Below are 24,140 nucleotides of genomic sequence, written 5' to 3'. Positions count from 1 at the left end.
ACCAATGCAAATGAGGAGATCATGAGCCAAAGACAGATAAATGAAAGATTAAGAAATGATCTAAATTTACAAAGACATATCAATGAAAAAATAAGAAGTGAGCTGAGATCTAAAAAGCAAATCAGTGAAAAATTGAAAAATGACCTAAACACTGAAAAGAAAATCAATTGAAGAATGATGAAATCTCAAGCAGACATGAATCAATTGAATCAGCTAAATGAGAAAACTCTCTATATACAAAAAGGTAAAGTAGGAATTGGATACAAAGGAGAAGGTGAATCCTCCGAACAAGGTGTTCAAAGGAATCAAAGACCCACTTGCAATCACTGTGGTAAGATAAGTCATACATCAAATAGATGTTGGAGTAATGGTAAAGAAAAATTCAATGGTAAATGCTACAATTTCAATCAGCATGGTCACAAGGCTAATGAATGCAAAGAGAAACCAATATTTGAAGGAAAGTGTCACAAATGCAAGAAACAAGGTCACAAGGCATCAAACTATAAAACCAAGTCATTCAACCTAGTAGAGCAAACTGTGAAAGCAATTGGGACTATAACAATTGATGTAGATGTCATTACTATGGAGAATATGGACACATTGGCATGAAGTGTGTTGAACATCATGCAAGTAAGAGAGATACCACAATAAGATGTTTCACTTGTACAGAACTTGGTTGCCTAGCTAAGAATTGCATGAATACGAGTAGAATTGAAGATGAAAAGAAAGCAAAAGCAGATAACATTCGAAAGTAGATAAGGCAACAATGGATTCCTAAATCCACTAAGGAAGCTAGCTCAAGCAATGATGGTGATGTCACTCAAGAAGTGGGTGACTCCACAATTTTCAACTAAACTCTTAACGAAGAACTGGAACTGCGGTATCAAGATCACATCCAAACAGTTCCAAAATTGAAAGGAAGGTACCATTGAAATTTGTAATTTTATATACATCAATGAAAATATATTGAAGAAATCTAATCTATATTGTTTGGTCCATACCTTGGATTCTAAGGCCCTCCAAAATACATTTGAAGTTTTCATTGGAGAAATTGGTTAGAAAAAATGAATATATTCTAAAATATGGGGTTACTTTTTCATCATTAGTTATTTTTGATTGCTCAATAGGCCTATATAATATTTCATGAAAAAATGATTAAAAATAGAAACCTTTCCAAAAATAGTAGCTCTTACTATCAACTAAAAAATATTTTCTGGGAGATGCATGATTTCTATTACTCCTTGGATGCTTTTGCATCAAAATCTATCCTAATGCTAAAGAATCCCTAAAAGTGGGATTATAGTATGTAAAGAATTCTAGTTGGTTCTCTGAAGTAAGTTTTCATAGTATCTTGAAATAATACTCATGGTTCCTTGATTCATCTAAGAGTAATGGCAATGTAACAAATAACAAAAAATAGTGCTATTGTTCCCAATGATGCATTCTTATGGAGTTACTACTCCCACAATCTTATGGGAAACCCATAGATGTGCCACATGTCCATATCATCCACCTCTGTCATCATCCTAGGACCCAAAGTTTGTTCCACACAATGCATAAAGGTGTGTCCTAGAATGGAACCAACCCTATGCACATCTTCACATGTGGCAATGATCAGGGATGGGGAGGTTTTTTACATTAATTTCCATACACCTCTAGACTCAAAATATGGGTGACCTTCTATAGAGTAACACTGATGTAATAATTGATTGCACATGATTTAATACCATCTAAGTAGAAACTCATTCAATAGATGTTCATCCTTCAAAGGATAAGAAGGGGATGGTTGTGACCTAAAAATAAAGAAGAAGCAACCAACATTTTTTTTACTACCTATGATTACCAAGGGCATTCTATATCTATGACTTTAAAATTGAGAGGGAAACACATTTTAAAGAAAGGCCAAGGGAAATTTTGAACTAGGATCAATTATTTTACTCTAGGGGATTCTTCTCAGTAATAGTCTTAAGATTTTCATCATTTTTTTGATTTATCAATATAATAATTCATTCCTCATGCCCTTTTCTCCCTCTTCTAAGATCTCATTAACTTTATGAATGTTTTCTATACAAGCTTAAAGTTTAACACTTTAATTTGGATGGTTGTTGATTGGACTATACTCTTTTTTTCTAACAGTTTTTATTCTTATATGCCATGTTCTATGTTTTAGAGTTCTATGTCATGTTCTATATTTATTCATTTTGTGCATTGATACCTTGTATAGAGTTAACTTGTGCACTCTGTAAGAAGGTCAGTTCATTGTCACGATTTTCCATTGTAACCTCTTTATCCCATTTTCTCTCCGTTTTACTCCATGAAGAGTCAACTTCTAAAATCCTCGAGGTTTCTTAGAAATGTAAAAATAAGTATCCCCCTATTCGTGAGGCTTACCATGCTGAACACTACCACACTCGGAGGAACCTTCAGGAGTGAACATTTTCATAATTAGGCACATTTCTAGAGATATCTATAAAAAGGTATGACTATATACATATTATCTCATTCAAGATGAACTATTACGATAAGATCATAAGGAAACTCTAAGGTATTAGTAGTTACATTATTACTTAGGATTTAACTAATGTTATCTAGTAAAAATATTAAAATATATAGTTTTCTACTTATATTTAAAAAATTCACTATTTAATGTAGTTCCTTATTTTTCCACTATAATACGTGATTTTAAATCAACAAGTCTATTATAGTTCTAGAAATATTTATGATACGTGACCTAAAATAAAATAGTATATCATTGGATTGTCTCGTAATTTAAAGAGGAAATAAAACCTCTAGAGGATGCACCACTATTTGATGCAATGCGTAATAATGGGGCACAAAAAAAGGAAATAAATAAAGAGTCCTAATTTTAAGGAAAAAAAAGATATGTATCTCAAGAAATGCAGACAATATTTTGATTTTAAGAAAAAAATTAATTCTAGGTTTGGGTGTTGCCTAAGAAACATTATGAGTCCTAGTAAAGGCACAATAAGTTCTAAAGATGATATTTCTTGGTTTATAGTGCTAAATCATCCAAAATAAATTATATAGAAATGATAATAACACTGATGGACTAATACCCTTCTCAAATGTGATAAATATTGTCTTTAAAAGGGTAAAGCATCTAGGAGTGGACCAATAGTACAATGTAGGAGAATCTACCAAAATCATTAGATTCATTTATTTGTCGATAATTATTCAACCAAATATCAAGGTATGCTAATATTGAAGCTAAATGATTAGATTCATTTTGTTGTCAATAATCAATCATCAATAAAAGAATAAGTTAAAATAATACTGAGGTTCCAAGTGTAAACAAAATCACCTTTAACTCTTTTGATTGATCATCCAAAACTAATATCTTGTCAAGTGATCTTATTAATGTACATATAGAAATATATTTGACCAAATTTTAAGACACGGTAATTAAAGTTCAAACTATGCTACCAATGGATATAGTAATCTTTTTACTTTTACTTCGTAGTGGAGAATGGTTGTAGGCCAGTTTCCCATATGGGACTTTCATGCCAAGTACATGCTCCACTAGCCTAGGGTATAGGACTAGACTTTTCCCCCAAAGTTATCAATTCATGATGAACTTTGAAGTTGTGCTTTAAATGTCTCTTGCGCATGTGTCCCCTCCCGTTTCTGCTTCTACCCGTGTTACTCTTGCTACGTTTCAAACTAGGTTTTCTCTTGCCCATTTATCTCTAGATGATTTTGGGGCTTAAAGTCGATCTCTGGCTAAGCTGGTGGATGCTTTAAGTCCCTCTGTAGTGGCTAGGGTCGCTATGGCCTCTACTTCTATGGCTCCTACTATTGAGGCTCTTTCCCCTGCTGGTCAATCTCAGGTTGTTGTGGGAAGATTTGCTATCTCTTATTCTAGCATGGCTATCTACGAGGCAGCTATCGAGGGTCATGCTATGAAGTTGGGGCCCCATTCGAATGTACTTATCTCTGTAAGTAAATGGATTCTAAAATAGTTGATGATATTTCCACATATGTGGACAACTGCTTTGCTACAATTTCCATTTTTTGTTTTAGGGGATTGAAGCCCTCTCTAGCAGATCTACATGCTTGGATATCTAAATAATGGGAACCTATCATTTTGAATTTAGTTTAGATTTACCCTATGGCAAGGGTCTTTTTAATAGTGAAATTTTCTAATGTTGAGGATAGGAGTATCATCCTATGTCATGGTTTCTCTTGAGAGGAGAGGTTCCCTTGGTATAAGGATTTTGACCTATCGACTGAATCCTTTGATTAGATTCCTCTTTGGGTAAGGTTGCCAAATCTTCCCCTTCACCTATGGCTGGATCGAGTCCTCAAGGCTATGGGGGAAGCCCTTGGGGACTTCTTGCTAGTTGATTTGGCATCCTATAATGTTTTTAGGATGATGTATCCTCACATTCTTGTGGAGATTGACGTCCCCAAGTGGCTCCCTAAAATGATCAAGTTGGCCTCTCCAAAAAGCTATTGGATTCAACTTCTTGATTATGAGGGTATTCCCTTCAAATGTAGAAAATGTCATAAGACCAGCCATCTCGCTACACAATGCTCCTCTAAAAAGGTTAGACTGAAGAAATCACCTTCTTGGTGGTTGGCGGTTTTAGATGGCCACTACACAGTTCAGAAAGTTTCTATAGTTGGGAATGGGTTGGATGGCTCTTCTCAAGAAGATCATTCTTTGGTGGAGGATTGTGTTGCTATCTCTAATGATTAAAATGATGTCCCTTTCGTGGTGACTAAGAATATTGTAGTTGTCCCTTCTTTGGTTGCCAAAATTTTTTATTCAAATGATGCCCCTCTTGTGGCTCTATCTTACAACAATGCTACTATGCCTTCTTCTGCTACTGTCTAGATTTCAAGTGGTGGTGCTACTTTAGCTATTTTATCTCCTGTAGCAAGGGTGTTGGGGGATGGTTGTGAGGCTGAATGGCTTCACTAGTAGAATGTCACTAGGAAGGTGGAGGATGGTTAGACAACAATAAAAGGAAAAAGAGTCAAGTTATCAAAACCTTTGTTTGATGTCTTTATGTTCTCAAAAGATGGGACCAAAATGTAAATCTTGATGCTCACCTACTCTTTTAGATGTTTTCCCTTTTTTTTTGGCTCTCCTATCCTTTTAGGCCCATTGTTTCCGTGTTTTTTATAATGGTTCTGGACTTAATGTCTATTCCTTTTGTAACCATTGGGTTCTAGGCACCATTAAAAACCTATTTCACTTAATCAAAAGAGAAATAGTAATTTTTTCTATTGATAATGATGTTACAATTATCTTTATTCCCCCTTTGATATAGAAACTAATTAATCAAATTATTTTTAGCATCTAAGTTAGGAATGGTAGAATGCGATATCAAACATAGCCTCACAAGTCTATATTAAGGATTTCGTTGCATAATTAGTAGCACTAAACCAACATACATTCATTTTCCTCTTATTCCATTTAACCAAAAATAAAATTAATGTTTTAAATATCTAAACATAAAATAGATATTGATATCTATATGATTAAATTTATATATATTTTAATTGGTTTAGGTCTATGAATAAGCCTATGTAAAATAATTTATCTAAATATGTTAGTGATACTTTGCAAATATAATACACATTCAATAACTATTCAAGTAAATGATATCTTATACATATGCAAAAGCATAGGATTCAATTACCTCAATATTTAAAATTTCTCCAAAGCTTTCACAATACTTGATGAAGATCATCTTCATGCTTTAGGAAACAAAAATTCAAATTAATATAGAGAAAAAATTTTACAAATAAATTATATTATTTAAGTTACTTATAAAATAATTAACTAAATATGTTTAGATATCAAATAGTATCATGTACAAAATTCATAAAACAATTACAAATAATATAGAAAACTTTAAAAATTGAAAATTATAACGAAAATTTCACTTCAATATAAAAATAAACACACAAATATAAAATGCATATGTACTCTTACTAATGATATAAGTATGAATATAGAATAATTGTAATCATTAAACATGTAAGTTATATATTTTGATAATTTTTTTGATAAAACAAAAATAAAATTAATGATTTTGTAAGAGTTATAAGATTTTTAATAAAACATGCCCAATAATATGTGTGTGTGTTTGTGATTGTTTTTGTAATAACATATCATCAAGTGTTATGATATTATGTGATTTTTTCTCATAATTGATACCTTGTCAATATTTATTTATTTCTTAATTGACATTGATTGAAATATATTCAAGGTCACCTCAGCTCAATCTTTAGTTGAGTATGAATTAATGTGAAACTAGCTTTTCTAAATTAAACTCTTAAATTGCTCATCCTAGTTTACTGGCTCTTACAATAACACATGTTTGTACATGTTCCTATTTAGTGTTCTTTAGACATTTGATATATAATTAATTGGTCTATCCCATAACACTTGAAAATAAGAATATCATCATATCATACTTCAATTGCTAACGGGCACATAGATTACATCTGCATATAGACCATATAATTTTTTTTGTACTTATTGTAGGCTAGTACTATGGCATTCACTTTGTCGAACTAGTGAATTAGTTCAATATCAATCAACCAATAAGAATGAACTATTTTTATGATAATTTCAAATATTTTTAAAGTTATTATAATATTTTTTTACTTTAATGTCTCATATATATTATTTATGTGAAAGATAATTGGTTGATTTCATTAGGTGTTATAGGACCCTTAATATATGAAAAAATTGAACAATATATTAAGTAGTGTGACTAATATTAACGACCCCCATACCTACCAGTTGATTAGAATTCCTTAATATTTTAGATATTATCTAGAGCTCTCCAATGTATTTTTATTGGATTGAAATGAATGTCGTGAGCAAAAGTTGTGGCCCTCACAAGTTTGAAGGCATTGTAAAGGTCAGTTTATACATGGGGTACTCATAGACTGTCATGTTGTATGATGTTGATGACACATGACATTGTAAACTTAAGATGTGGCCATCCTCCCTACATTTTATATAGTTGACCAATTTTCGAAAAATCAAAAACATCATGGCTTTTCCTAAAAACTTTAGCATTTCATCTTCATGATCTATATAGTTTGTAGTCAAAAACAACAAAAATTTTGCAAAAAATCACTATATTTTCATGAATTTGGAAAAAATAAATTTTTTGACATTGATTCGTCTTTAGTGCATTTTGTCTAGAGATGAGCATGTCCTATAAACTTATGACATATGGAAAAAAATGGCGACACAAACTAAACAAGGTAATTTAATGTTTTCATCACTAATCTACATGCTTTCACATATAGGCATATGGACTCATTTAAATTTGATGTTAATCATAAAGTTGTATTTAATGAAAAGGTACATTCAATAGGATTTTTCCCCCACAACAGACCCCATTCCATTAAATACCTTTATCAATAAAATACACACGTGCACAGTGCAAATATATGGGGGAAATGTATCTTTATTGTGTGACCCAATGCTCGATAAAATGTTGATTAAAGTACTCACATATGTATTTGACCCAATAACCTATATGAGAATAAGACTTATCATTTACATAAAACATAAAAATAGGTTTCGATATGGGTTGAAGCATATTTAAATTACACCTTATTAGTTCCTGCCATAGGCAGGATATTATAGCATTCATGAAATGTCAATTTATTTTTTCCTTTAACCAATCAAATCATAGAGTTTTTACAAATGTTGGTACCTTTGTAATGTTATAATTTCTATTTCTTTTATAAAATTTATTATGAATCTTTTATTTCATTCCTTATTAGTTACTATAATGAACTGTCATGAGTCCCAACAATTTCTAATAATTAATTTGAAATAAAAGTCATATATTTCTCCTCAACTTTGGCCTTTTCCTATTAAAATTACGATAAAATTAATTAATAGTAGGTGGTTGCAATTAAATGCATAAAGTAAAAAAAAATTTCATCATCTATTTAGACATAAATTCAATACAAATTTTTCATTACTATTTCCCGAAGTTGTGTCTTAAGATATTCATTATTCTAATTTCATTTTCAATTAATAATATTCATTTTGAGAGGACATTTTTTATATTCATAAGTTAGTAAATCATGTTAATATTACTTTTTCCTACTATATATATATTTTGTTTTAAATTACTAAAGGTAGGAACTAGACACAATGTGTCCTTGTTAGAAAGAGAAAGAAAATGCGATGGAGTGAGCTTGTGACCTTGACGATATAGATGATAAGTATTTTTATTGCTACATTTGTCTATTTTTGGAGAGAAATACACATATTCCTATCTATAAGTAGTTTTGAAGAAGTAAATGTTCTTAATATTATGATTATTTTTAGGAAGAATGTTATGAACTCTAAGTGAGTTTATATATTCTTAGAAGAATACAAAATATTATATTGTAGGTCATTGTGTATGAAAGATATTTTTATGTATTTTTTTAATCAATATTAATGGATTTGTCACACATTTGAAGTTGACTAAAAATTGTATCCATTAAAAGGTGAACCTCATTATCAACTTGTAGTGTATGGTCTTTATTCTATTATGGTTCTTATTCAATTTTAATTTTTATATTTTATTAAATTCTATTTATTCAATTTGAAGTGTATAAATATTAAATAATGATATATCTTTCATAGTTACTATAAAAATTCATTATTGTCTAACTTGAAACATTTTATTTTTTACAGAAGGATGTCTCTACCTATTTTAAATCAATGAAAAAAGAACATATACATGCACTAAGTCAAATAAATCAAACCAATCTGAATAACTTAATGAAAATCATAGTTTGTTAGAAATGCTTTAGAATAACTGAGAGGGGGGGTGGGCAGTTGAATTAGTTATTCAAGATCCAAATGTCCTATTCAAACTTTTCACTAACTGTAGTGAGCCCATTCAACCATTCACTCATCCAAGCTTTAACTTTTCTAACCAGCAAGTTACTATAAATCAACATGCAAGCATTACACATAAGAAATCAACACATAACATAGTGATTTATGTGGAAACCCAATTTGGGAAAAACCACCAGTAACATTCTACTCCATTCTCACTCTTCTGAAGTGATTCCCTGTGAAAGGCCTACCCTATTAAAGACTTACAACACACTATCAAATGTGACCTTATTAGAGGATTTATCCACCCTATTAGAGGTGGGCCTAGTTAAAGGACTTTAGAATATTCACTTGGAATGCCACCCTATCAAAGGATTTACAAATGGCTATTAAACCAACCTAAGTCCATAGGATTTTCAGATCTAATACAATTGCTAGAGAGTATTAGAAAATCTTTAACCTAATTACAACATACAACTTTTCTTGCAGATCTCAGATCATTTCTCAGCTCATACCATTGCTTGGCCTTCAATCACTGCAACTCTGACAGCTTGCCCTCCTTCAAGCTTAGTCTCCTTGAGTCTCCATACTCAATGTACCAGTGCAATCATCTCTTCATGACCACTTCTAGAAGCAGAGCCTGTATGCTCTTCCTTCTCCTAGATGTCTTCTCCTTGATACCCTTCTAACCACTTCACAGATTTGGCTCTTCAACATCAACAGTATCGGAAACTTTTTCTTCTTGGTCTATGACTCCTTAAATAGAAGTCTTTGAGTTCCTTTTCCCACTTGATTCTTCCATTCTTTAATTTCAATTCATATGGATTAGGTAGGATTCATTGCATCTAACCCATATTTTGTTTCCTTTAGAAACTTCTTGAATAATCCTTTAGAATTCGCCCAAAAATGGTTTACATAGAATTCTATGCCACCAGCTCATCATCCTTATCTTCCAACTCGTTCAAAAAATTCAAGGCAACCACTTTGTCGGCTCAGATTTGGTGAATCTTCATCATTTGAAATAATGTAGCAGCTCGACACTATTGAAATATTGGTGCTCAGCACACACTGTGTTACTCGGCATCAACTATATTTTTCCTAATGCTTGGCACCTGAAGATCACTCGGCACCAAGATTTTTTTTGAACTTCAGTCGACACCTGAAGATCACTCGGCTCCAACTGTGAATTTTCTTGCCTTCAACTAACTTGCTTGGCACCCACTAATGATCTTAGTTTAAGCTTTAAACTCACCTTTGCTACAACTTCTTCCTCTAATGTTTCTAAGTGTGACCAACCTCTATATCTTTGAGTATGCTATCAATACATCATTTAACCATGGTCTTAATTGATCATTGTACTTCATTACAACATCATAACTCAACCTTTCCCTTAGGTGCTCTTGTTACATCTTGTTAACCAAATCATCTTCATCAATCAACTAAGTGATAGTACTTGGATCTTATAAGCAAATGTCATTTCTACAAATAGCAGGTTTGACATCAATGACAAAAAAATGATTGAAAACATTCTTTTAACAATAATCTTTCTTCTTTGCAACAATCTCCCTCTTTGATCTTCAACAATGAACTTTTCAATCAGATTTCCAAAAATCTCCCTCATTGGCATTGACGGAAAACCAAACTAATCAACCATCAGACTAAACTATTCAACCACACGCTAACAAGGTTAAAACAGTAAGTCAAATGCCAAAAAGTAATTGTAACTTCACATCTCCTACTATTGTGATTGCTTCATTTCTGCTTCTCCCTCTTGGTTGATGCATCCTTGTTCTTTGTTTTTCTCTCTGTATTGTTCATCTTATGTTGTTCTGATCAACTTTTGATTATCTTCATTTGATCACCAAATCATTAGCATGTAGTTAGTCTCTCGCAACTTCTCCCTCTTTTCTAATTCTTTATCTTCAATAGTTGTTGATAAGTTTTCTGCTATTTCTCCCTCTTTGACAACAATGCCAAAGACATATTAGCATCCTAGTATGAAAGTGTAGCTTTTGCAGGTTCATTCAATTTCTCCCTCTATCACCTTGCTTGGAATTTCAATACTTCTATTACTTTAGGCATGAATCCCAAAGTAAGCATCCTCTACATCAATCCGTAAAATCTTCAATAATCAGTTCATTTGATGCAGGGCAATCTTGTCTTTTACTTCAAGTAGCCTTGGCTAGGGGTATCACCCCTAGCTTGCCTCTAAAATACTCAAAAGCATCTTTAGGTAGTGCTTTTGTGAAGATGTCAGCAATCTGTTCCTTTGAGCTAACATATTCCATCTTCACTTGTTTGTCTTCAACCAACTCTCTTACATAGTGATACTTGATTGCAATGTGCTTGGTTTTAGCATGCATTATAGTGTTCTTTGATATGTTGATAGCACTTGTATTATCACAATAAAGTATCACAGGCTTAGTTACCTCTTCCTTCATACCTTGCAGCAAATGTTTGATCCATACAATATTGGTGCAAATTATAGCAGCTTCAACATATTCAGCTTCAGTAGTGGACTATGAGGTGCAATTTTTCTTTTTACTAGTCCATGTAATCAACCTTTTTGCTAAGAAAAGTGCTCCTCCACTGGTGCTTTTTCTATCATCAATGTTACCTCCCCAATTTTCATCAGTGTAGGCTCTTAGTTCAAATTTTTCACTCCTCTTGTAGTACAAGTCAAAGTCATCAGTTCCTTTCAGGTATTTCAGTATTCTCTTTACTGCCATTAAGTGATTTTCTCTTGGATTTGCAAAAAATCTTGCCACTATTCCATCAGCTAATGCAATGTTTGGTCTACTATGTACAACATATTTTAGCTTTCCAATCTTTGATCTATACAATGTCCAATTTATTTTAGCAGACTCATCATTCTTGAATAGTTTATGGCCTATTGCCATTGGTGTGCTAACTAGTTTTGAGTCTTCTAACCCAAATGTTTTGAGTCTCCTTGATGTATTTTGATTGGGTCACAAATATGCCATGCTTCAATTGATGTACTTGTAATCCAACAAAGAATTTGATTTCTCCAAACATTGACATCTCAAATTCATGTTTCATTTGATCAAAAAAACCTTGCAAAGAACATCTTTTCCTACAAATATTATATCATCAACAAAGATTTCTAATATCAAAATATCTTTACCTTTTTCAGCTTTGATGTACAAATTGTTGTTGTCATATATTCTCTAAAATCCTATCTTCACAAAATATTTGTGCAACCTCTCATACCATGCTCTTGGTGCTTGCTTCAATCCATAAAGTTCTTTGTGTAGTTTTCGGACCATGTCCCCGTTCTTCTCATCAACAAATCCCTCTAGTTTTTCTATGTGGACTTCCTCTTCTAGTATATCATTCAAAAAAGTAGATTTAACATCCATTTGGTACACTTTGAAACCTTTGTATGCACCATATGAGAGTAATGTTCTTACTCCTTTCATTCTTGCAACAGGGGACAATATTTCCCCATAATCTAGTCCTTCTTCTTGTGCATAGCCTTTGCATACTAATCTGGCTTTGTTTTCTCTTATCCCACTATTCTCATCAAGTTTGTTTCTAAACACCCATTTGGTACCAATCACATTCTTATCAACTGGTCTAAGAACTAGGGTTCATGTTTTATTCTTCTCAATCTAATCTATCTCCACTTCCATGGCTTTATACTGGTCATCATCTTGTAGTGCATCTTTCACTATTAAAGGTTCAATCTTGCTCAACAGACATGATTCATTCTTGAGTCTATTCCTTGTCATTGGTCTAGCATCCTTGTCACTAGTGATTTTATCTACAAGGTGATGTCTCCTCACATACTTGGCTAATCTTGGTTCTATTCTTCTTTCCATGTTTGATCCTTCAGCTTCAGAGTCATTTTGTTCTTCTTCATCAGGCACTTCATCATTCCTCTCATGTATATTATTTTCAGAACTAGAATGTGCATTTTCTACATTCTGCAACTCGGCTTCTAAATGCAACTCAGCATTCATAGACTAAGACTCGGCAGATACTAAAATTTGTTGCCGATTTCCAACTTAATTTGTAGCATAGTCTTCAATAGTCATTCCTTCATAGAAGTATACAAAGGATCTATAATCCTCTGATTGTTTGGACTCATCAACCTAAAATTTTGTATGCTCATCAAAATTTACATTTGCACTTTCCACAATCTTATTAATCTTAGTGCTCAAACACTTATATGCCTTACTTCTACTGTAGTATCCAACAAATATGCCTTCATCACTTTATGCATCAAACAGTACTTATAGCTTCTCTCCAATACTTTAGTGCAACATTTTTCTCCATCATCAAGGTTCTAGCATAGTCAATCACTGACCTATTCCTTCTTTCAGCAATACCATTCTGTGGTGGAGTTCTTGGTGCTCAAGTTTTCCTTTTGATACCTTTGTCATTACAGAATATTTCAAGCTCTTTTGATGTGAACTCACCTCCTCTATCTGACCTTAGGCACTTCAGGTTGTTTCCTATTTCCTTCTCAATTCTAGCCAAATACCACTTAAATATTTGAAATGCATCAGATTTTTGCTTCAAAAACATAACAGTCATCATCTTGGAATAGCCATCTACAAATACCATTATGTATCTATCTCCTAGGTAGCTTTGCACTTCTATTGGACCACATAAGTCTGTATGGACTAACTCTTTTGAAACTAGACTTAGTCGTTGACTTTGTTTGCACATTGTGTTTTTAGGTTTCTTCAACTTTGGTAACCCTCTGACTTTGTTCTTTTTGCTAATGTTGATTAGATTATCAAAGTTAACATGACACAACCTTTTATGCCACAGTGACACATCATCAAATCTAACAACAAGACATGTTGCATCTTCCGTATCTAAGTAAAACAGATTACTCCTAGTTTGTTCACCTTTTCCTATCATCTTTCCATCAGTGTCATAGATCTTAGCAGTTTTGTTTCCAAATTCAACTTTGCAACCTACATTGCCTAACTATGATACACTCAACAAGTTGTAGTTCAATCCTTCAACATAATATGCATTATCACATGAGCATATTTCTTCCTTGTATTGAAAGTTTTAAACTTCATGGACAAGTTTCCAAACACTCAAAAGATTGTGACTTTAATCATTTAACATATAGACACCATCAATTTTATTCTTACCATCAACTGTAATAGAACCTCTTCCTTTTATCAAAGGAGTGTTATCACCAAATCTAACAACACCAACATCGTACCTATCATGCATTATCTATCAAATTCATCTTTATATTTAACATGTTTAATTAGACCTATATCCTCATGTACGCATATAAGACTCAATTCTCCAATAGTAATGTATACAATATTGTCTTTTCTTTTCTTTAAATCATCATCAGTCACGCCTACACTAGAATAGTAATATTTTTCATGATATTTAAGTAGTATCATTGTAGGCTTGTGTGTTGGTGTTTTCTATGTACATGTACATGAAAAATGACCAATCTTATTACAAAAAATAAAAAGAGATTTTTTAATGGAAATTTTCCTTCATACTTATCTACATATTTAGATGCTCTCTTTGCAATTAAGGCTTCTAACTCTTACAACTTCATTTAATATTCTTTCATCTCTTCCAAATCCCTAGCATGTCTAGATCCATAGCTAGAATAAAATTAAAATTTGAAGAAATTTCACTAAATTCACACTTTATCTTATGCTTGCAAGGAGTATATTTAAATATGGATACTACCATAGAAAAAATTCTACTGAATATGCATAAAAGGACAAAGTTGTGTCACGTTTCAGGTTGACTTATTAGAATGACTAAATTTGAGTATTTCAATCTAAAAAATAGGCTTTTTCAAACATATGATATAAATAAATTCATTCTGTCTAAGTTATATATGGTCTCACACTTTTACAATTGAAAATATCTATTAAATGCATGTTTTATACTAGTTTGTATCCAATTACTAATGAAATAAAATTACTCTAAAAAATTGGCATTTCAATAACTCTTACTATTTTTTATGATATTTTTTAATAATATATAAACACCATTTTATAGAGCTCAAATTTAAGAATATTGTGATATAGATTTTATAGTGTTTTAATTTGATATAGTATATTGTAATTAAAAATTCTACAAGCACACATTTTAACACTTCAATAGATGTTGATTTTGAGAAAGAAACATATATTAAATCATATTAAAAATATTAAAAATTATATGGAATTCTAGTGGAGGGAGTCCTCTTCAAGAATGTGTGACATTTCCTATTGTTAGAATAGATTCATTTTGAAAAATGTGGTGGGAGATGAAAACTACCAATTCCAAGTGAGTTAAAATTTCAATCATTATAAAAGAGAAAATATAGATCTAAAGCCAATTATAATTTTTGATTGTTCTAGCTATATATTTCATCTATAACATAGTCTATGATCAAAGGGAAATAAGTTTATTTCCATATACTTTTGTGGTGCGAACTAGACCCCTAATTTTCAGCATTTTTCAACAGATAAAAATTTAACTATAAAAATTAGAAAAATATATCAATTGTTATTCAAAGTAATTTTTAAAAATTATAATCCAAAACTTCATCAATTTCCACACATTTCATTAGTTTACTTCATTTTCAAATTCTAAATAATAATACAAGTTTTATGTCATTGAAGGTGAACAGTTAAACTTTTGTTAGCCTTTTTCCTTTGCAAAGGGTGACATAGGGTACATAAAATGCATTTTTTATACTATATATTCATTTAAAAAGAATAGTACTTACCAACTAATGAATATTTAGTCACCTTATCCATTGTTCTAACTTCTTCAAGTTCACAAACATTTTTACCACAGGAATATGGAAATGATATGCATAGCTTCTAGACTATTTAATCTTTGAATATGGTTCCACCAATGCATATAATTCCATAATATTATCTATCACCTTCTGCACATAGCTACTAAAATTCTCACATTCACTCATCCTTAAATATTCAAGCTTCTCTTTCAAATGTTGTATCATTTTTTGCTTTTCACAATTGTCTCTTGCATGTAATGATTCTAATTGAACCCATATCTTATGAGAATTCTCCAATTCCATGGCATTCATGTGTTTAGGACCTCAAAAGCCACTATATAATGCTTTAATGGATCTCATGTTATTTCGAAGTTTCTAATTCTCATTGGTGATAGATTTAGATATGTGAGTGGGAGGTTCAACATTAGTAATCCTTCTTTATAATTTTCCAACACTCTATTTTCTTTTGGATTAAATTAATAATTGTCCTTCTATTTTATGATGCATAATTGGTTACATCAAACATGAGATTGACCTTCTTAAAGGCTTCCCTCATAGATCTCAATTGGTCAAGCTTGCAAAAGATGACCAAGTTGTAATAGTAATTATTTAAGACAACAAAGAAACACTTATAACACCAAATATTTTAATGTCAAAACTATGTTAGAGAAAATACCATGTTGGGAATGAAACCCACTAGATAATGTAGTATCACATTCATCTTGTTAAAGATATTGTGGGAATGTGGATACATTTAATCTCACTATGTAGATCTTACTACTCAAAGATACAAAAGGGTCGGTAGGTAACTTGGGGGAGGGGGTTAATTAGTTATAACCAATTATGCTACAAACCTTATAAACACTTTTAAATTATCTTAAAATATTTAGTATTTAAGATAATTAGCCTAGTAAGTAAAACAATCATTCAACTTAAGCATTCAAATAACTTTTAACTTCTATCAAGCATTAGAGAAAAAATCTAGCTTATACTGAGTTGCAACAATAAACAATAAACCTGAAATATACATACAACACATTTAGTATGCACAAAATTTTGACGCAAGCATTTAACATACAAACCATGTTAAGGAAAAAAACCCATCTAGGAACTAGATACTCAAAATTTTCACTCTTCTAAAGTAACCTCTATTAGGAGCCAACCTCGTTAAAGGTTACATATACATTATTAATGTAACCTTGTTAGGGGATTTTTACCAAAGAACATCTAAACCTTATCTCTCCCTAAAATATCTAAACAATAGCACACTTTAAAGGTCATACAAAATATTCAACAAAATATCACCATACAATGGATATACAAATAATATTATGAGGTCCACTTGGTTAAGATATTTTTATCTACAATAGTTAGAGAGTAATAATGAAATGACCTATTAGGTTTTACCACTACCTTGTTTCTTAAGATCTCTGTGTCTCTCGATCTCTTTTCTATTTCTTTACTTTTCTTCCTTTTGATCCCTTCTAGCTGATCCACTTACTCCCTCATCATCTTATCACTACTATTGCTTTATCCTCTTAATATAGTTCTTCTCGGTTATCCTTTTGGCTATCACTTTCTTCTTGAACTTCATAATCAATAATGAATATTGCGCTAATCCCTTAAATAAAAAATGTTTTCTGCTAGTCTAGAATCTTTGACATTTTTCTTTTTAATCACAATTGTCATATTTTCATTAAGGTCAGATTTTTTTAACTTAGGTGCTTGAGAAATATAATTTTACATTGAAATTTATGGTCCAACTCAAATTATCAAACCTCCATTATTACATCTAGTTATTGACTAAGGCTTGCATTATCCTGTCTATTATTTGAGATCCCCTTGCAACCATTCCAAACTCATTCAATATTGTGCATGGTCATCTAGGTGCCCTACCATTCTATAGGGTATGCTAGGTACTATTCTAAAGAGAAGCAGTTAATTTCCCACCCCGTCGAAGCTTCCTTTGTCGTGATTGGTCTAAACGCCACTCAAGTTCCTTTTCAAGTTCAACATTGCTCTAGGTGAACAAGATCATTCTTACCCCCCCCCCCCCATTATTATGATGTTGCTAGTTGTTCTGCTTTATTCCCTCAGTGGAGTCGTATATATGAACCTATATGGAGTGCAATCAAGCTCATCTTAACTACGCCCCTACTCTTCTAATGGCATAGCCCTAGGGGTGGAAGGAGGCTATGGGGAGTAGATAGCTATATCAATATCTTGAGTGAGTGCCCAAGATCCAAGGCACCAAATCCTTTAGATCTTTGAATTTCCTCAATATACGAGGAAGAGGAAGAGGGAAAGGATTTAGAAGAGTTTTTGTAGAACCTATCTTCACTATGGAGAAAAAGGTCATAGGGCCTTTGAATGTCCCCAACACCAAGGGTGGATAGGTAGGAGAACCTAAAGGCTAGTCCAAAGTTGTGGATGTCCATGAAGATGCCAAATCATCACATTCTAAAGATGTTGAAAGTGGACAAGTCCTAGTTAAATAAAGAGATTTGTTGAGTGTTGAGAATGAACTTGATCAAAGGAGGGTTCTATTTGTACAAAGTATAAGTGTGAAGATAAGTGTTTTTATGTGATCATTTATGGTCGTAGAATCAACAATCCCATGTCAAAAAATATTGTCACAAAGTTAAAACTAAAGAGGCAAAAATACGTGTATCCCTAACATATTGTTTGGGTCCATGATAACCACAATATCACTATCAATGAGTAGGGCCTAGTGGAGTTAAAGATTGCAAGCTACAAGGATAATATACTTTGCGATATCATACCTATGGACATATGCCATATATTTCTAGGTATTCCATGGTAGTTTAATAGGAATATTGTACATGATGGTCATGACAATACCTATACTTCAAATGATAAAGGATTGAGTGAAAAATAATATGGATCCATTGAAGAAGAAAGAAGAAAAGATTTACAGTGCTCCCAGAGTATGTTTTGTTGATAAAAAGTAGTTCTTAGAGAATATAAGGTGTGAGCATATATATTTTCTCTAATTCCAAAAGATGATAAAAATAAAGTACAAGAGACACTTAGATAAGTTGAATATTTGTAGAAAGAGTTTACATATATTGTATCCAATAATGTTTTTGAAGGATTACCACCAATGGGGTAGGTCAGTCACCAAATGGACTTGATTCTAGGAGCTAGTTTTCCAAATAAGGCAATGCACATAATGATGCTTGTACGAAACAATGAGTTGAATAGACAAGTACATGAGTTATTAAACAAGATGTTTACTTAAGAGACTCTGAGTCCATGTGTTGTACCAATAGTATTCTAGAACCAAAGACAAATGGCTCATGGAGAATGTATATGTAAATTATTGAGCTATCAATAAGATCACAATTCTATTGCCAAGGATGGATGACATTCTGGACTATTTTAATGGAGCTTTGTGTTTCCAAAAGATAGATTTGAAGATTTGGTATCATTAAATTTGGAAAGAGAAGGATATGAATGGAAGATAACCTTCAAGACAAGGGAAGAGTTATATAAGTGGTTAGTCATGCCCTTTAGGCTAAGCCATGCACCAAGCACTTTCATGTAGCTCATGAATGAAGTACAAAAGGAATTTCTGGGTAGCTTTATCATTATTTATCTAGATGATATTTTTATCATTAGTAACACATTAGATTGGCATATCATCCATATCAGTAAGGGGTTTGAGAAGTTGAAGGAGAAAAGCTTGCTAATAAATTTGAAGAAGTGTAGTTTTGTGAAGAATGAATTGGTATATGTTGGATTTTTAGTTTCAAAAGAAGGTCCAAAAATGGACCCTAATAAAGTGAAGACTATCCTTGAATGGCCTACTCCAAGGAGTACCATGAGGGTGAGATCTTTACATGGAATCTATAGTTTTTATAGAAACTTTATCTAAGGTTTTAGTAGTATTTGTGGACTCTTGACTAAAATAATGAGAGGAGATTGAATAAAGTTTAAGCAGACTAAAGTAGTAGATAAGAGATTCAATTCTTTGAAACAGAAAGTGAAAAAAAAAAACCCTGTTCTAGCACTTCCGAATTTTAATAACGCATTTCATGTAGACTGTGATGCTAGTGGTACACCAATAAGATCTATTTTGAGTCAAGAAGGTAGACTTGTTACTATTTAAGTAAGAAGTTGAATGATGCCAAAACAAAATTATTTTATTTATCATAATAAATTTTATACTATAGTTCAAGCATTGAAATAGTGGAGACACCATCTTCTTCCTAGGGAGTTTTCTTTGTCTACTAATCATCAATCTTTGTAATATTTGAATAGTCAATGAAAGTTGAACCAAAGGCATTTCAAATGGGTCAAATTTATATAGAGTTATACATTATTTTGGAACACAAAAGTGGGAAGCCCAATAGAGTTGTACACACTCTTAATTTAAGACAACTTTTCTTCATGCAAATGCATATTTAGGTCGTATGATTAAGGAACTGAAAATTTATATTTAGAGGATCCTAATTCTGGTAAAGCTTGGAAAGATTGTACAAAACCTATTGTGCTTGATAGGAAAAAGTAGTTCCATTCCAAAATCTCAATGAGGGAGAATATCATTAAAGAGAAGTATAGTAGTGGATTGGTTGAAGAATTTGGTAGAGATAAAAATCTTAATTTGGTTGTCGATAATTATTGTTGGCAATAGTTTCAAAAACATGTCACAAAGTTTATTCAATGTTGCAAACTATGTCAAATGGAAAAAGGAGTTAAGTAGAATATGGGGTTGTTACAACCATTACCTATACCAAAGAATCCATGGGATGATGTCAACATAGATTTCATTCTTGGATTACCAAGGACTCCTAGAGGGCATGATTCAATATTTGTGGTGGTTGACAGGTGTTTCAAAGGTAGCTTATTTCATTCCGTACAAGAAGACTAGTGATATTCATGTGGAAGAATTATGTTTTAGAGAGCTAGTGAGACTACATAGTCTACCAAATATCATAGTTTCAGATTGAGCTATCATGTTTGTTGGGTATTTATATATTAACAAAGAAATTAAAGGTAAATTTGAAGTTTAGTTCATAACACCATCCATAAAATGATGGATAGATTTAATTTTTGAATTGGAGTTTTAGAAACTTGTCGAGATGTTTGGTTGAGATAAGACAAAATGATGGGGGATAAAACCAAAGATCTATATCACCTTTTAGAATACCAAAACCTATTTTGGTCAAATCTTACTTCTCTATCGAAACTCATTTTTTCAAAAACTAAAAGCACCCTTTTATAGATCTTAGATTCAATATCATTATTACATAAATTTCAAAGTGTTTGATTAGTTATAATTTTTTATAATTTCAAAATATTATAAATTGATATTTTAACATTTCAATAGATGCTCCCTCAAAAATGGAAAAAATAGTAATTCATATCAAAAAAATAAAAAATATATTTACCTCTCAAAGAGAGAGTCCTCCTTAGGATTATGTAATTTCTTTTTTAAAAGGTGTAGATTTGATAGGGAAGTTTTGATGAGAGGAAAAAACTTTTCGATTCTAGTAAGGTTGACCTTGAGTACTTATAACAAAGAAAACATACATAAAAAATAATTGTTTCATTTTTTGTTCCCTAACGTTACATGTCATCTTTAAGATATTTTTAAATCAGAACAAAAAAAATATGATTTTCATATACTTGTTTGATGAGAACTACACCCTTTCTTATAGATGAAAAAGAGACTTCAAATTTTTTTTAAATGAATAATTTTTTACTCAAAAAATTTATAAAAATTGTAGGAATAAAAATCATCCAATTCTACACATTTCATCTGTTTACATCATCTTCAAATTCTAAATAGAAATACCATTTTTATGTCATCAAAGTTGAAAAGTTGTATCATGATATCATTTTCCTTTATAAAAGGTCACAGAGGTTTGTACTTTTACTCTAGGATGTCATTTTATCATAGGAAAAAATTTCATAGACTAAATCTATCAACAGTAATTACTAATAAATCATCACTCCAGATTGTATATGGGAGAAGTCCCAAAAATGATCCTAAATTAAATAACTTGGATAAATGTGAGATAAGTAGTGTAAAGGCTAAAGATTTGTAGATTATTTGAAGAACATCAATGAGGAGGTGAGGAAGCTCATTAAAAATATGAATACACATTACAAGGCTAAGGAAGATGAAAAAATGAGGTATAAGGAATTTCAAGTTGGGGATGAGGTTGTGATTCATTTGAGGAAGGAACATTTTTTAATGGGTACATATAATAAGTTAAAAATAAAGAGTTCATGGAAGATAATAAAAATAATGATCCTTGAAGTGCATGTGAAGTAGACTTGTCTATTGAACTAAATATTTTACTAGTATTTATCATTTCAAATATGAGAGAATATAATGAAAGAGGGGTTGGAGATTAAGTTGCAAAAGTGTAGTAGAGTATTCTAGCAAATAATTTAACTACAAAGAAGATTTAGGAGATAGTGGATAGTCATGTTAGCAAAAGTACAAGGAACATAACATATGAAGAGTATCTAGTAAAATGGAAAGGGAGGATAGTAGAATAGTCATTAAGTCTTTCTTGGGAGGAGATTGAGTGTCTTGGTTTTCCTCTAACCACATGAGACATGATGAGTTCACTTCTCAAATTACCTCACGTGTCAGATGTAAGAGCATCTCAGGTATTAGAGGAATCTTTCATCGCTCAAAAAAAATTCTTTTCTATTTAGTGAATAAGGTTTGTCTCAATACAGAGTTGTTTTCCATGGTGCCTTGCTACTTAGTAAGTCGGCCACACATGTTATGAATATCCTAATTTGAGACATGAAAGTTTTTCTTGGATATATTAGCCTCACTATTGAGCTCAATGCTATATCATGAGTATTCATGCACTTATTGTGAATTTTTTGTGTGAAATTTTGGTATAAAACTTTAGCTATAGTTTTGGAGGACTTACAGGCTCCAAATGGCCTTACAAGTGAGGCTAACTTGAGCTTGTGTGAGCTAAGGCCATATAGATCAATAATTATGATTGTGGAATGGGATTATAAGAGACAATTGAGTCAGTGGTTTACAAATTATGGTCTTCTAAAGTTGCCCAGCCAACTAAAATTTCCAAAAATAATTGTTATAATTGAATTGACCCAACTTTGTAATTAATTTTAAGGTTGGTTAGCCTAGAGGGGGTTCGATATCTAGAAACTTCCAAGACAATGTAAAATTTCCTATATATGAAAGAATCTTTGATTGTCTATGATAGATTTGGGTGATAGTTTGAAGATCTATCTTGTAGATTATTGTAAGGAAGGTGGCCATCTAGGTTTGCATATTGTATTTCAAAATTTTGTGATTCCGCATATAAGGAAAGCTTTTAGATTGTCTAAGGAAAGCTTTTAGATTGTCTAGGATAGCTTTCGATGGTACTTTGAAGCTATGTCTTGTAAATGATTGTAAAGAAGGTTCTCATGAGGGTTTGAATATTATATTTAAAAATTTGGTGTTTCAACATTTATGGAAATAATGGGTAAGTACAAGAAGTTGGGTTTCACTTTTGGGCAGAAACTCAAAGTGTTTTTCCTATTTTTGAAATTTCTCATCAATTGATGTCAAAATTTGACGCATTTAGAGATTGAAATTTTTTTTAAAAATCAGAAATAAAAATTGTAGTGTTCGTAATCTACTTTTTGAAAATATAATTTGACACAAATAAATGAATTTTTGTAAATCCTTTTAAAGGAAGTTATCTAACACACCGAAGATTGATGAAAATAATTTTCCTAAACTTTTCCTTAAATATTTTTCTTATTATTAATTTTTAATTCACTATAAAGGTAAATCTTAAAAACTCTCATGTATTGACACCATAATTTGATCAAAATTTCACTTTTTTCAAAAAAATCTATTTTTTATTTTAACTTCAAAAGAGTTTTATGTAGATTGATAACATCTAAATTAAATTTTTTTTAAATATAAAATACAAAAGTTATTAAAGCTTTAGTGAACCTCTATCTATTTTACATTTAGTTACCACCTTTGATTTATAAATAATGCAAAAATAGTAAATAAAATCACAACACTATAAAATTTATACTTCTGAAATTAGGCCAATGAGAACTCTAATGGGTTTTTGTTTTGTAAAATAATTTGATTGGGAAGACCCTCTAAAAAATATTTTAAGGCATAAATTTGTCAATTTAATACCTTAGCCAAAACTTGAGAGGTCAAGGCATAGGAATGGTCTCACCAAGCCTATCTCGAACCAAAATTTGAGGCAAGAGAAAAAAGTCTCGCCCCATATTGTAATAAATGAGTGCCCATTTTTAAAAAATAAAATCACTGTTTAAAATGCATTAATAATCCCCAAAAAAATAGAATATTAGAATATTTTTAAAATGGGAACCCATTTTTTTAAATTTTATTTTTCCAAAAATGGGTACCTATTTTTTGAAAATAAAAACGGGCACCCATTTTGAAAAAAAGGGGTGAAAAATGGCAACCCATTTTTTGAAAATAAAAATGGATGCTCAATTTGAAAAAAGAAGGTGCCCATTTTATGAGTTTTGGATCGGGCACCCGAGCCTAAT

The 24,140-nt window shown here is 31.5% G+C and overlaps 1 protein-coding gene across 3 annotated transcripts in view; it reads right to left on the bottom strand.

Annotated features, from left to right (window-relative positions):
* Window positions 1-24,140, bottom strand: part of LOC149533963 (MADS-box transcription factor 23-like) — a 160,271-nt gene that overhangs the window by 92,245 nt on the left and 43,886 nt on the right. For 2 of the 3 annotated variants that reach the window (XM_089803888.1, XM_089803887.1), the window contains exon 3: window positions 5,670-5,727. In XM_089803888.1, the coding sequence (XP_089660014.1) occupies window positions 5,670-5,727 (58 nt within the window). Of the gene's footprint in view, window positions 1-5,668; window positions 5,728-24,140 lie in introns of all 3 variants that reach the window. The other variant, XM_089803889.1, reaches the window with a different exon arrangement.

The sequence above is a fragment of the Cupressus sempervirens genome, chromosome 10, assembly GCF_028749045.1.
Source record: "Cupressus sempervirens isolate cs-2001-9-10 chromosome 10, ASM2874904v1, whole genome shotgun sequence".
Classification (NCBI taxonomy): Eukaryota; Viridiplantae; Streptophyta; class Pinopsida; order Cupressales; family Cupressaceae; genus Cupressus; species Cupressus sempervirens.
This window is presented reverse-complemented; position numbering and strand designations above follow the sequence as displayed.